The sequence below is a fragment of the Phalaenopsis equestris genome, unplaced genomic scaffold (genome assembly GCF_001263595.1).
Source record: "Phalaenopsis equestris unplaced genomic scaffold, ASM126359v1 Scaffold001013, whole genome shotgun sequence".
In the NCBI taxonomy this organism is placed as follows: domain Eukaryota; kingdom Viridiplantae; phylum Streptophyta; class Magnoliopsida; order Asparagales; family Orchidaceae; genus Phalaenopsis; species Phalaenopsis equestris.
This window is the reverse complement of record NW_018165452.1, coordinates 1-15,799: the sequence shown is the minus strand read 5'-3', so window position 1 is coordinate 15,799 and position 15,799 is coordinate 1. Positions and strand designations below refer to the sequence as shown.

General features: G+C 34.0%; 1 protein-coding gene across 1 annotated transcript; it reads left to right on the top strand.

Moving 5' to 3' along the window:
• The first annotated feature begins 2,321 nt into the window (after nucleotides 1-2,321).
• Nucleotides 2,322-15,540, top strand: LOC110032703 (kinesin-like protein KIN-12F). The gene is made up of 22 exons (XM_020736418.1): nucleotides 2,322-2,764; nucleotides 3,190-3,345; nucleotides 3,440-3,523; nucleotides 3,805-3,924; nucleotides 3,999-4,112; nucleotides 4,300-4,392; nucleotides 4,464-4,624; nucleotides 4,709-4,783; nucleotides 4,891-4,978; nucleotides 5,068-5,126; nucleotides 5,218-5,281; nucleotides 5,397-5,462; nucleotides 5,561-5,740; nucleotides 8,469-8,573; nucleotides 8,677-8,912; nucleotides 8,989-9,058; nucleotides 9,163-9,210; nucleotides 10,331-11,962; nucleotides 12,120-12,548; nucleotides 12,901-14,217; nucleotides 14,301-14,408; nucleotides 14,495-15,540. The coding sequence occupies exons 1-22, from the start codon at nucleotides 2,438-2,440 to the stop codon at nucleotides 14,615-14,617; spliced, it is 5,655 nt and encodes a 1,884-aa protein (XP_020592077.1). The 5' UTR covers nucleotides 2,322-2,437; the 3' UTR covers nucleotides 14,618-15,540.
• The last annotated feature ends 259 nt before the right edge of the window (nucleotides 15,541-15,799 follow it).

Below are 15,799 nucleotides of genomic sequence, written 5' to 3'. Positions count from 1 at the left end.
TTCTAATTGGTGCCTGTTATTTGATGAACTTTTTGACTCGTATAATACATGGGTTTGGTTTGGGCCAAGCTATTTTGGCTGGAGTCAATTTTTTGGTCAAATGTGAACATGACTCGCAAACCCAACTTCATACTTCTAATGCATCCTTCGTTACTCTAAAAAGACAATCTAGCGTACAAGTAAGCAATAATTTAGTGATTTTTATGAGACTTAAATTTATGATTTTTTTTATTTTAATTTATAATATAGTTGTAAGTAAGGCTTAATCCAAATAACATAAAATGGCTAAAAGAAAATAAAACAAAAATATGCCAAAAAAAACTAAAACCACTAAACAAAACCGAACTACCAACTCACTTTTTTGAACACCTCAAAATGGGGAGGACCCAAATAAAGAATGAACAACACACATGATTGATCGGGTGTCGTTGATGATAATCTTAATTAGTGAAGTTGATATTTTCAAATCCAAATGAATTGGCTATGAAATTGATACACAACTAGATTAGTTATTTCAATGCAAATTTAATAAGAAATGTTATTTCATTTATAGAATGAAAGCAGGCTATGTCTATCATCTAAAAAATGAAGTATAATTTTTTTCACATTATAACCATTAAGATGATTAATAAAATTATGTATTTCCGTAATTTTTTCCAAAGATAAAAGAATTAATTTCACATTGCCATCATAAAAAATATATGGAAAGTAATATCTCAATAGAAATTAAAAATGAATAATTATAATTTGTTTAAACTTTATCAATAATGGAATAATTAATGAAAACTTGAATTATCATGAAGTCGTAGAAATGAGATCAACCACTTTTCAATTTGAAATGGATAAAATCTAAAAAAGATTGAACTAAAGTTTTGGTCTCCTCTCTTTCTCTTTCATTAATGGTTATAATGCAAGTATGGAAGGTTTAGATACTCTATTAAGTCAAGCAATCAATCTATCAATAATCAAATGATGAAGTCAATAGTCCATGAACTCATAAAGTAGCCCCTACCATGTCAAATCTTAGATTTGGGTCAAAATTAGATTTGGGTCCCTGATAGAGATCATCCGATAATAACTTGCAAATTATGATAGACGAACAATGATGGGAGGGCTTAGTTGTTCATTAAATAGTGTATCGTATAGGTTTATATCATTAGATATTACTAGCCTAGTTAAATGTACAATATGAAGGTCATATGTATGATTGGTAAAGAGTAGAATAACTAGATTTGCATTTTGGCTTACATAAATACCTTCACAGTGCAAGCATGCATAACTAAAGTTAGATTTATAGAAGGCTTACCGCACATATACTTTTTTATGTTCATTGTTTTTTTAAAACTAAAGACTTATTCAATAAATGGAGAGCTCCACTCAATTTAAAATAATTAAAGCATGTAATCATTCACACTCTTATGCAAATATATTAATTTATGATATAATCATGATCTTCTTATGATAAATGGATTATGCCACATTGGATGTACGAATATTTCGTCCACATCTTATTAATTAATTTCCAGATATAATGACCCCCAGCTTACAACTATTTAAAGCAAATTTGCATAATTACATTCAAATCAGCCATGAAATAGGATCTCCGCAACGTTCCAAAATTTCAAAATTTTCCAGACTAGCCGTTGTTGCCACGCGACCTCTTCGGCATAGGGATGAAATTCGAACCTTTGCAGCGCGTCGTTATTGTCTGCCGTCAGCTTTCAAACATTCGACAAATCAGCACCGTTCAGATCCTCTAGTTTCAAACCTTCACACTTGATTATCCACTATCCGAACGGCGAAAACCTAGGAAACTGATCAGCTCTTTGATCGGGAAACAGATAGTTCAGGATTTCTCGACTTCGGATTCTACTATTCACTAAATCTTTCAGGTTATTATCTCTTTCCATCATCCGTTGATTTCTCAGCCCGATTTTCCCTTCTTCACGACTTCCTTTTTGTTGATCCTCATGTTTTCCATGTTTTCTCTTATCTGGAGGAAACTTATCAGAATGTTAAGGGAGTTTAAATTCTTCCGGCGGAACTCCGGGAAGAACCCTACCACCGACGCAAACAACGAGAATCTTCCACCAAGAATCTTCCACTAGAGCAGACCGTTTCATCTGCATCTCAGCAGGGTGCGGATCCATCAAGACTTCCTTTTAGCGCCATTCAAGAACCCGAGCGAAACCGTAAGTCCGGACTGGATCAAGAAACACATTTAAGGAGAAAGAGCGAGAAAACCCCTTCCAAGAGCCAAGTGAAAGGGTCGGATCAGTTCTTACAGTCCCAGTCACGCACGCCGGATAAATTGCCGGCGAGCAAGAGCAGGTTTGGATGGGTTCCGTTTGTCGAACAGGCCGGATTGGCTTCTCCGGAGCGAAGGGAGTATTCGCTCCATCAGGGACAATTCCAGTTGCCGCCCCCACCACCTCTTATGGCAAACCATGCGCTGCGCTTCGGGAATGGTTACAGTGCTGCTACTCCTCGCTCTATAGCAACGGGTGGGAGAGCCTCATCGGTTCATTCTGGTACAAGCTCGACGCAAAGCACGCCCACCAAGAGTGTTTCTAAGCCCATGATCAATGGGGTTAGCAACTCTCGTGCTCCACAGTGTGGTGGAACAGCCAAGACTATGAATTTTTCGGTATCATCTAAAGGGATACCATTGTCATCTGCACCTCTACTTGTTTATGCATCGGTAGAAGTGCCACATTTTGAGCTCAAGGAGGATCCCTCCTTTTGGATGGATCACAATGTACAGGTACAAATTGTTTTTCTGGCCTCATTTCAATAACCACTTTTTTTTTTTTTTTTTTTTTTTTTTTGTAGAAAAAGTCTTCTAGCTTATTAAGCTGCAAGGAAACTAAACAATAGTAAGAATTAGGATACATGAATTATTTAAAATTGTCAATTGAACTTCATTAGTTTTTTTTTGCATTACAGCTCCCTGGAATTTGATCAAAATTATTTTCTGTTCTCCATTGCTTGAAAGGGAAAATGCTTTTTCTATACAATGAGTTACTGGTTGATTACAAACTGGATACAATACAAAACACAAAACTAGTTATTGATTGCAAAATGGAGTTCATAGAATACAAAACACAACTTTTAGTTGAGTCCATTATGTTTAGAAGGTAGGGATTGATTCGTTGATAATGTTGAACCTAAGTGTTTTTATCTACGTAGGTTGTGATTCGGGTTCGTCCTATCAACATCGTAGAGAGAAGTCAACAAGGTTACAGTAGATGCATAAAGCAGGAAAGTGCACAAAGCATCACATGGATTGGACAATCAGAGACTCGATTTTTGTTTGATTATATAGCATGTGAAACTGTCAATCAGGTTTTCTACTAAATGTTTTCCTTTTTCTTACGTTTTTGTGTGGTAGCGGCCACTATTTTCTCCATCTTTGGTATAAAACATCTGTGGTATGCAGGAGATGCTGTTTCGAGTAGCTGGACTTCCAATGGTTGAAAATTGCATGTCTGGATATAACAGTTGTGTGTTTGCTTATGGACAAGTACTATTCATAATCTTTAGAATTAAAATTTCATTTGAAGTAGATAAAGTATTGGAATTTTAATATTCTTACCTATGCATGAAAGGTGTATTTTACTTTTTAAAAGTTAAAATAGTGGTATTTTTTATGTGATTTGAAAGATTTGAATGTTATAAATGTAAAAAATTAAGTTTAGGTGTTAGAGCCAATTTGAAAACTCATACTATGTTATTTTTTATTATATATTATTTGCGTGCTTGAGTCTCAATCTGCATGATTTTGATGTTTTATTGTGGTTATAGACTGGAAGTGGGAAGACACATACAATGCTTGGAGAAATTAATGATCTGGAAATCAGATCGAGTACAAACCGAGGAATGACACCACGAATTTTTGAATTCTTGTTTGCACGGATTAAAGCGGTGAAATGCCTAAATATCACTGTCATTTTATCAATATATATTTTCTAGCTTACGTTTTTATTCTCAATTTATAGGAGGAAGAGAGCAGGAGGGATGAAAAACTTAAATACACTTGCAAGTGTTCATTTTTGGAGATTTATAATGAACAAATTTCTGATCTTCTCAACCCTTCCTCCACTAACTTGCTTGTAGGTTCTGACATATTTCAGTTTTTGTTTCCTGATTGTATTTCGTTTATTTTTTTTTTGTTTCCTAATTGTATTTCGTTTAATTTTTTTTCTAACATTAAAATGTCTACATTAATTTTTTTTTTCATCTTTGATTTTTTTTTTCCTTCTCGCTAATCATTCTACGACATCACATTGTGATTGACAGATTCGAGAAGATCCGCAAAAGGGAGTTTATGTTGAAAACCTTTTCGAAGTTGAAGTTGAAAATGTTTATGACATTTTGCAACTTCTTATTCAGGTATTTATTTACTTTTTATTCAAATCTCATTTTAAAAAAGATCAGTAAAAAGCAAGCCAACCACGTCTCAGGGTGCTGCAAATAGGAAAGTAGCAGCAACAATGATGAATCGTGAAAGCAGTCGTTCTCATAGTGTATTCACTTGCACCATAGAGAGCAGATGGCAAAAAGATTCAACAAGTACATTGCATTTTGCAAGGTTGAACCTCGTGGATCTTGCAGGATCTACAAGGTACTTTCTCGATATGCTTTTCTCTTGATTCATAAAGAGTCATCAAGTAACTATGTTCTGATTTATTTTATGTCTGCTAAACAGGCAAAAAACATCAGGTGCTGAAGGGGTTCGCTTAAAGGAGGCGCTTAAAGGAGGCTTCAAATTATCAACACTTGGGTATGCAATAATTTTATGTAGGATGCATTTATTTTTCTTTCATTTGTACATAGAACTTTATTTATTTTTAATAATTAGCATTGTTTGAGAATTTATTGGATTTGCAGGCATGTAATAATGGTTTTAGCAGATTTAGCAAATGGAAGGCAAAGACATGTTCCTTACAGAGATTCGAGACTGACATTTCTTCTTCAAGTCAGAATTAGTTTTGAGTTGACTGTGAATTAGTTTCATGCAATTTTTCTGTTTTATTCATTAGTTTTTTACTAATGTCTGTGATGTAGGATTCTCTTGGTGGAAATTCAAAAACAATGATCATTGCAAATGTCAGTCCTTCTATATGGTATGCAATGTATTTTTCTTTTATAATTGTATCTATATTGTTCACTGCATGCGTGTCAATGTAATTGACATTTATCTTTGTTACCTTGCAGCTCAGCAAATGAAACGTTAAGCACTCTTAAATTTGCCCAGCGTGCGAAAGTTATTCAGAACAATGTAGTGATTCTAATTGGTGCCTGTTATTTTTTAATACCAATATTTTTTTAGAATAAAATTTCTTAGTTCATATTTGATGTGGTGCATATTTGATGCTTTATCGCTGCAAATTTAGGCTGTTGTGAATGAAAATGCTTCGGGTGATGTCTTCGCCTTACAACATCAAATACATTTGTTAAAGGTTTATGCAGAGCACATAACAAATTTATTATTTTCACAATTGGAAGTGCTTTTTTTTCTTATTAATAAACAAAAGTTTAAAATTAACTTGTGTATCAGGAGGAGCTCTCCATGCTCAAGCAGCAAAACATCTCGAGATCATTATCTTTTCATACGAAAACTCTTGAAAAGGCTGACTATGATGCTAATTCTCCTAAAAAATTGCCTGGAATTCTATCCGAGTTTAACCAGATCCCCGACAATGAAGAATTGCAGGATGTTAATGTTTTAAATAAGCAGGTACGTTGCACAATTCTTCGGACTTGCTACTCAATTTTGGCTTATTTTTACTGAGGAAGTGTCTTTGTCTTGTTATGTGCACGTTAAAGAAATACTGTATGAACTCTGCTAACTATTTGCAATTGTTTGAGGTTTAGTTATCAAAATGAATGATATTATTATTAGCATTTGTTAACATGCCAATTGGCTCGATTTTGTGGAAGTGCCCAGTATGATTTTTATCTTCTAATAAATCATCTCACATGCAAGTCATTTTGCTTTGTAGTGGTTATCCCAAAACAACTTTCTGCTGCAAATACTTTTCGGGGAAAGAAAGGGGGACAAGACGGTTTGAATTTGTGTTGTTTAATTCTATTACCATGTCAAAGATGAGCAGACAAATTACTACAAGATCTAAATTATCAAGTCATAAAAGCTACCATCATCCACCACCACCATCATCAGCGTCATCATCACAATCATCATCATCGTCATCACCACCACAATCATCATCATCATCAATATATATATATCTTATACTAAGAAGACAATAGAAAATATGCAGTCCTTTCCAATTCTCTGTCAATCATCATCATATGCAATCCATTTAAGCTTTGTGTTGCAGCCGATTAGAATCTTTATCTTTGTCCTTATTATAAAATTGCATGCAATCATTTCTGCTCCTTACTCTTCTCACACAATCCCCACAATGCTCACAATGCCTACATACTACTCTCCACAAGTGCATCAACCAATATATACAAGTTGTCATCGATGCTCAGACTCTTTCTCAGTATCTTGTAAATCATCTCTATTCTCAAGCATTGATTGTGTTTTTTTTATTTTTATTCTTACTACGTTGACTTCTTCATCAAACATTACCAAAAGAGTTGTTTAAACTCTCATCCAATAGATCAATTTAAGGATCTTATTCATGCGTTCTTTGATGTGTATCATATTATTGATATTTTTGCGTTTAATTCGTGCTCTCTTTCACAAATTAGTCACGCTTCTTTTTTATCACTAACAACCTATGGTTAGCAAGTCATTCAACTATTTCATCTTATATCACTTTATTTCCAAGCTCAAGTCGCATCTTTCTATGCTCACTTGTTTTGATATACAAGGAGATGGTGTAATTTTTTATTAAGGAGAATCTAATTATTTATGGAGGGGACTGTTATTTTATCTAAATTATCACATGTGCTAATTGTTTATGAGAAATTTGCACTATTTATTATGGGGAATTACATGCATACCATTAAAAGTATGCCTATTTACAAATGTAGTTAAACTATTATGTGCATTTGTGCGTCTCAAACAAACTATTCAAATAACACTATTTTACATAGACTTGCGGACTAATAACAAAATAATTGTGCTTAATTATCAATAACACTAATATTAACATTAATTATTATGCATGGTTATGCCAACATTACATTGTCCACAACAAAATTGCCAAATTCAATTGAATGTATTGATGTACCACTAATTTATTGACACACTCATCATCACTAATCCTCATCAATGAAACCTCGCCATCATGAGTAAAATATAATTAAAAATACATTTTATCATTGTTGTGTATCTTGATCATGTTGATGTGTATCAGCACTAGACATACATGACACAACACAAGCATGGTGACAAGACTTACATGCAAAAATTAGGGCAGAAGATCACATTGACATGATATTATTTTTACAAATTATTAATTTATAAATGGACTCAAAATACCTAATGTTTATATATATTACAAAATGAATTTTAATATAATACATATGACATAAAACTTAAAAAAATACTGCTTTTAACTACAATCATATTCAATTCTTTTATGAATTGTAGATTATTTATCAGCTTTACTCAATCATCAACAACATGCTAACACTAATATTAATCATTATGCATGACTATGCTAATACAACATTAGCATGTCCATAAAATGACAAAAAAATATTCTTTCCAAAAAAAATTCCACTAGCATATTTATTATTATTTGGCATTATGACAATCATCACTACTAACATCAACATCTACTTCAATAAAATATTCACCAATGTGTGTTCTCATTGTGTCATTGTTTAGTGACGTGTCTTTATATTTACTTTGTGATGTTCTACACTGAATATTTGCTTTCAAACATGGAATGTACTAGTATGAACAATTATGTTGCAAACAACATTACAATACATGAGTAGAATGATCATTTGTCCATAAATAGATGCAACACAATAGGTTTCAAACTGTAAAAAAATAATTAAGACAACGAGCTTTTCCGCAACAACTTCCTGCCAACAGCTTATTAATAAGTTGTAGTAGTCTCAAACAGACCCTAATACACATACAAAAAAGGTTTTAAAATGTTTGTGCTTCATAGTTTATTATTAATGATATTTCTTATTTTTTATATTTATTTTTATTTTTTATATTTATTTTTTAATATTTTATTTTCCTCTAATTTTGTTTGTGTATAGGCACATATTGTTGTATTACAAAGAATTAACGTATGTTCAGATAGCGTTTGCACATAAAATTTGTTATTTCAGATGACCTATATAGTATCAAAATTATCTTTTTATATAGTATGAAAAATATCATTTTATATGCTAGCATCCTTTTCTAACACAACTCATGGTGTTATTTTTCTTCAATAAATTTTGTTGTAGTTGATTGTGTGTAGAGTTAGGTTCTTATTTTCCTCCATCCGTTTTCTATGAAAATATACTCTTTTTTTCTTTGGCAGTTGAAATCATTTGAAGCATTGTTAGCTGGTGCATTTCGAAGAGAAAAAATGGCTGCCATTTCCATGAGGCAACTTGAAGCAGAAATTGAGCAGCTCAACCGCCTGGTGATCATTTTTAAATTGATAAGGATCAACCATTAACATGCTGAGGTTTTAATGCAGAACTAGTTTGGGTGTTAAAAGTTTGTTTCTCCATTTTTGTTGGCAGGTTCGTCAAAGAGAAGAAGACTCTCAATGTTCGAAAATGATGATCAAATTTCGAGAAGATAAAATTTATAGGATGGAAGCACTTTTGAATGGACTGATTCCATCAGAATCCTATCTACGTGAGGAGAATAATGCTTTATCTGAAGAAATAAAATTGCTTCGAACAAAGATTGATAGAAATCCTGAAGTAACTCGTTTTGCCTCGGAAAATATAAGACTCTTAGAAGAACTGAGGAAGTACGCCTTGTAGCTCTTGCTGAGGATGTAATCCTTTTAAACTGATTGACTCTCTTAATTAATAAATTTTTTATAGGTTTCGGGATTTCTATGACAAAGAAGAAAGAGGCCTTTTATTAACTGAATTATTTGAGTTGCGAAATCAGGTGAATGCAACTGGTTTAGATTATGTGAGCTTGGTTACTTTGTTGCAATGAAAACTTTCCTTAAATTAACACAAGATATTGATTTTATTCACTTTTATGTTCAGCTTGCACATTTCCTTGATGGGAAACTAAAGTCTGACATTAATGCTCAGGTTCGTCTTTTTTTTGCTTTAGGTTTTGTTTTCACTTGATTGCCTATCAATTAATGATTGAGTTCAATTAAGCGTTTTAATTTTATGAAAAATAGAATATATCTTGTATAGACACTTAAATTGGATGGTCCTCTTATGCTTTCCTAGTCTACCTTACTTCCATGTGCCTTGTGCTTTCGAGTGCATGCTGGATCTTTGGGTTTGCTTGTATCAACTTTGATGCTTGGCTGTGATCCTCTGTACACCCTCACTTGCACTGATTCTCATGCACTTTTGGCTTCATCTTCTCACTCTCTTTCAACAACAACTCATAATATTTGAATTTTCCTATACTCACACTTAAGTTGGGCCCATCATTCTCGATCCCTCCGGCTTTTAAAGTTGTCATTGTTCTCGTCTCCGATTTCTTTCCTGATTTTAATGGATTTTTGCTCCTCATCTTACTTTTGACATCATGCTTGTTCAATTCCTTTGAGTATGGATGGTGCTTTGATCTCCAAAACATGAATTAATAGCTAAAAGAGATCAAGTCTCACTGAATCAACTTCATTAATTAATTACTAACAGAGATAAAGTCTCACGGAATCAACATTGCCTAAGCCTGTAAACATTGGGCCTTCTCTTACTCTTTAGGGACATTATAATAAATTGAGACCACTAGATTTTTTCATCTAGTCTATATGTAGACTTGGAGTCTATTTGGGATAGTTTTCTACTTGCTTTGCGTTTCAGACCGCCGCCACAACTTTGTTTAAGGAATTGATTTTTTGTTGTTTTTATAAATTTTTGTGTCAGGAAGCTACTTTCTAATAAGTTTCTTTCTCCACCCCAACTTTATAAACATTTTTTATAAAAAAATGCAGCCAACCCCGAACAAACCCTTTATGTTTTGCAAAACACCTATTGATTGCTTTTAAATTGAATTCCTAAGATAGAGCAAAGTTGTTTGTAGCTTTAGAAGTAGATGTAGTGTACCAAATTGGTGGAACAAGGATTGCTTTTCCTTAATGGTGGAGGATGATCTTTTGGGTGGCACCAAAAATTTTTGTTTGGCAAAAAGTTGGGTGGAATATTATTCACCTTTTGTTGATGTTAACTCAAATTCTCTTTCTCCTTTCAGGATCTTTGTTTGGCTTCTCCCGAAAAAGTGCCTTGTTCATGTAGCACAAAGCATGCTGAAGAAGTTTTGAATCTGGAACAAGAGCTAGGCAGACTGAAGACAATTATTGCAGTAGAGAAATCATCTCGCGTTGAGGCAGAAAAAAGAGCAATTCTTTCAGAAACTGAGCTAAGCATCACAAATGATAAGCTCCTGCGGATAAGTAAGGAATATGATGCAACAACAAACAAATTGAAGGACACAAGGTCTGTCATTGAAGCCCTTGAATCCCAACAAATGCTTTCGATTAATGAACTTGAGGAACTGAGAGAGAATAACATTCGATTTGCGGATACTGTGAAGATACAGGAGCAACAGATCTCCACAATTAAGAAACAGCTTGCTTTGCGCATTGATGTTGGAAACAGAAAATCTATTATTGCTCATGAAATATTGAGAGAAGATTACTCTGAAAGTGAGTGTTCTTCTCCTTTTCAGGATAAACTGAAAAGAGTGCAAGCTTCTCTAGAAAAAGCTTGGAACCTGAACATAAGGTGTCAAAGTGACCAGGCATCTCACTCATCCAGTGAAAGAGAAATGGATGAAGTTCGTAGGCAAGTTGAAGCTGAAACTGCTGAAGTTATTGTCTGCCTGCAAGAGGAGCTCACCATAGTTAATCATATAGTTGATGAATGCAACAAAAATGAATTGTTGGCCAAACAACGCTTAATGGATCTTGAAAAGGAGAAAAAGGAGCAAGATGATAAACTCTATTTGTTAACTCTAGAAAATATAAGGCTTGCCAAATTAACTGAAGAGAAAGAGCAGAATGCGAGTTCAATCATGGAACATTGGGAGCAACTAGCCATTGAAATTTTAGATCTTCTTGAGAACGGAAAGACACAACTCGATAATGCCACTCATGAGGCAGCTTCTATTTCTGATATTTGCTCTAACAAAAGTTGGATCACTGAGCAATTTGGAAAAATCATTATGGGAATCTCTAAAAGAGATTCTTTAATTGAAGAACTACAGAAGAATTTGGAAGATGTTTGTTATGTAAGGCATGATATGGAGTCAAAATTGATGACCTTGAGAGGAGCAATACTGGCTATTACTGAAGCACAACAGCAAGAAAATTCTGACAAAGAAAGCAGAATTCTCCATTTAACTTCACTATTGGTCGAGAAAACATCTATCATATCTGAATTAGAAGACAAAGTTGAGGATGCTGTAAGAAAAGTTAGGAAAGCTGAGATATGCGCTGCAATTTTTTTCATTATTGGGAAGAAATTATATGAGATAAATAAGATTCATCTTCAAGCATTGGATGAGGCCAACTTGCAGCTTAGAGAATCTGAAAGTACTATTCCGCAAAAAGATGACATCATACAAGGGCATGCTTCTTTACTACCCAATGAAGGCAAAGGTTGTCAAGATCAAAGAGCACTGGTAGAGCAAAATTATCAACATGCCACTTCTCTAGAACACTGGAAAGACGATTATTTAGATACCAGTTCGAAGAACGAGGAGGGAAACATCACTACTCCAGATTCTTCTTGTGGTCTTGTAGAAGCAAAGATAAAGCTTCGAGAATTTCAAATGCAAATGAGTACACTGAAATCTTGTATGCATGAGTATGCTGATAACCAGGTAAGCTAATTCCCCTTTCCTTAATAAACAAGCGAATAAACCTGGATCACTGCTTTTACTTTTTTTGTTATTTCTTTTATTTATGACATTGACTCTTTTTCAAGTAAATGAATAGCATTCTTCAAATTTTTTTACTTATAGCGTGGCAATGTTGCAGTCTAACATTGGATCTAGTCAAGATACTCACAATGATGAGCAAAAGAATGCTGAAAGCATGCAGTGTATCATTGAGAATTATTCTACCAAAAAAATGAATAAATCTTACAAACAATTGCCCGAAGACATACTTGAGAGGGAGGAAACTATAGAAATTTTAAGAAAGGAAATAGAATCAGCTCTTCAAAGCTTAAAGGAGGTCCAGTGTCAAATGGCTGAAATGTTTGATGAGAAAGAAGATATTAAGAAGTCCATGTTGTGCAGCCACAATAGCATCAAAGGTCTGACGACTGAAGTTCATTGGTTGTATTCAAAGATTCTTAATAAGGAAAAAGAGTTTGAATTTAAGCTGCTCCAATTAGAAGAAAAACTGCAAACATTTGAGGGGAATTCAGTGGCATTTAATTGCTTGTGGAGGAAAGAAAAGGAGGTAAAGACACTCGTTAATTTAGCTCTCTGGATTATTTTTTATTATGTTGGAAGATTTTTTGCCTTTATGAGTTTTATGATCATGTCAATAGCTTTAATCCAACCATTGTCATCTTATCTGCCATTTTTCAGCCCTCATAAAACAAAGCTTAATTAATATGTTAGCTAACAGTAAGGACTATGTCAACCAACTGTGACTCTCATTGCCAAGTTCTTTATTTTCTTTTTCTTTGTGATCACTCTATATTTGAAAATTTGGTATTACTGTTAGAAGGGAGTTATACAATAGCATTCTTTGATATGCAGTTATCTGATTATACTGCCTTATTACCATGCATAATTTGCTTGATCAGAAAAAACATCTTCTTGAGGATTTGCAGAAAGAAATGTATTGCATCAGATATGAAAAGGATAAACTTGAATCTAATGTGTCTACCTTGACTGAGAAGTTGATCCTTGTTGAAGTAAATAAATCGATTGCTGCTGAGCAGGTGGAGAATCAGTCGATGGAGAATGAGGAGTTGAAATTAAGACTAATGGAGATGTCAATGGTGCTTGATCAGAAAAAACAGCTTTATGAGGACCTGCAGAAAGAAATATGTTGCTTCAAACATGAAAATGATAAACTTGAATCTCATGTGTCTACCTTGACTGAGAAATTGATCCTTGTTGAAGAAAATAAAGCCATTGCCGCTGAGCAGCTTGAGAATCAGTTGATGGAGAATGAGGAGCTGAAACTAAGATTAATGGGGATGTCAATGATGCTCGAGGAACTCCGGAGCAAATATGTAGTGTGCAAAGAATCGGATAATATGAAAACCATAGCTATGGAGAGGTTAAAGAAAGAATTGCTTGATGCATGTATATTGATTGGGCAAAGAGAAGTTCTTGTTGTGGAGTTGCAAAAGGACATGTCCAAAATTGCACACGAGAAAGACGAATTTGAATCTGAGGCATACACTTTAAAAGAGAAGTTGATCCTTGTTGAACAAAATAAATTCATCGTTGCTGAGCAGCTGGAGAATCAGGTGATGGAGAATGAGGAGCTGAAATTAACATTAATGGAGATGTCAATGGGGCTTGAGGAACTCCAACGAAAATATGAAGTAGTATGCAAAGAATCAAATAATGTGAAAACAATCGCTTTGGAGAGGTTAAAGAAAGAATTGCTTGATGCAAGTATCTTGATTGGGCAAAGAGATGTTCTTGTTGAGGAGGTGCAGAAGGACATGTCCAGAATTGCACATGAGAAAGAAAAGTTTGAATTTGAGGCATACACTTTAAAAGAGAAGTTGAAATTAGCGAAATCCATTGCTAAAAAAAATGAAGCTGTGGAAACAGAATCTCCACAAAGGAAGCTATTGATGGAAAATGAGCAGCTGAAGTTACAATTAGAACATATGACAAGGATGCTTCATGAGGTGAAGACTCTCAATCGAAATCTACAAGAAGAGTTGGAGGATAAAATGAGTTCTGCAATTTTGCAAAAAAAGCTGCATGATTCGCTTAGCGAAAGAAGTAATGTTTTTGAGGAGTTCCAGAATGAGATGACAGTAAGCACACATTCGAAAGAACAACTTGAATCTCAGGTGTCTATTTTGAAAGAAAAGCTTAAATTGGCAGAATCCCTTGCTGTAGTAAATAAAGTTGTTGCAATAGAAGCCCGACAGGTGCAAATACCAAAAACTATGCACGTCTCAATGGTTTTTATTATATCTTTTCTCAATTGGCTATCTTTCACAATTTCACGCAGATTGCAGAAGAAAGAAGATCGTATGCTCAAGTCAAAGAAGAGGAGGTTAAGCTGTTAGAGAGATCAATTGAAGAGCTTGAATGCACAGTTAATGCATTGCAAGAACAGGTATTACATTACTATTCTCTTCTTTAAATTCATTGTTTTCCTATGTAAAACCGCATTTCCATTTGAGTTTGTCATGGTTACTTAAGGTAAAAATTGTGAAAGGAGAAGCAGAAAGGCAAAGAATACAACGCAATGAGCTGGAAATGGAAGAAGAGGCAAAAAGGTTTGTTTTAAAACTTAGCAATTTACCTTCAGGATTACAAGAATAGGTAACCTAAGAGCACGACTAAACAAGGAAAAATTCTATTATAGATTGCAGTAAGCACCGAAATAATTTTTAAATCAAGGAAATAAACAAGAAACAAGCTTCCAATCACGCTAAAATCTGTTCTAAAATAACCATACTAAGCTTGCCCTAAAACCGGATTGTCTTGTCCCACTGCATGGAGTTCTATACATGATCATTTCTCTTCATTTTGTCTTATTGAGTATTATATTTTCATTTAATTCTAATACATTAAGATAATTTTTATGCAACATGCCCAAGTCTTTTTGGATATATCTCAATCTTTCTTAACATTCAATTAAAAAACATCAACTCTCCTAATAGGGCCATCATATGATCAATATTTAATGTTACCAAGCTATCTAAGGCGACTCTCTCTAATCTTGTTTTTCACTAAAGCTACTCCAACCCTTTCACAGATAGATTAGTTTCGCATTTTGTCAATGTAAAGCCACTCATGGTAAACTCATGAGAAACCAACAGGATTCACACACATTTGGCTTGAAGCATTCCTCCAACCTACTGGCAGTTTTAAATGAATATCCCTAGGTAGCCCCTCATCCAAGAAATAAGAAAGAAATTAAAAAAATGAACCAACAATCAAAAAATAGAGGATCTGATGATGTGAATGCCTTCTTGGATTCGGTGTCTGACTTAATGGCTCATTTTTTATGTTCCTTGCGGTGACTCTTTGTCTCTTGATATCAATGGCCATGTCTTCGAATCACCTTCATCAATTATGGATCGTAAAATTTCTCCAACCCACTGACAAAAAATTCCATTAGACAAGAGGAGTTACGTGTTCAATAAATCTAGAAATAATCATTTGATTGTGAATGGATAATAGTGACCTAAATAGAAGCTTTAGGGAATCCAGGAACCCATGTTTCTATTGTTAACAAAGAGTTTGAGGGTGCGTTTGGGGCCGCAGTGCGGTGCTTGCTTTTTTGAAAAGTTGCAGCTGAAATTTGTGTTTTCCCGTCATGGCTAGCTATATGCGGTGACTACTACAAAACTGTTGTCTGACTTTTTTTCCCAAAAAAAAAAAAAAAAAAAAAAAGAAAAAAAAAAAAACAAAAAAAAAAAAAAAAAAATGTAACAGCAACAACAGCTTCACAACTAGCTTATTTAAACAATTGTAGTTGTCCCAAATAGAACTTGAGTC

Excerpts from the sequence above, each read along its gene's own strand:
- LOC110032703 (XM_020736418.1), top strand. The coding sequence starts at position 2,438 with ATGGCAAACCATGCGCTGCGCTTCGGGAATGGTTACAGTGCTGCTACT. Across the intron at positions 5,127-5,217 it reads AATGTCAGTCCTTCTATATG|CTCAGCAAATGAAACGTTAA; the intron begins GTATGCAATGTA and ends GTTACCTTGCAG. Across the intron at positions 11,963-12,119 it reads ATGAGTATGCTGATAACCAG|TCTAACATTGGATCTAGTCA; the intron begins GTAAGCTAATTC and ends GCAATGTTGCAG.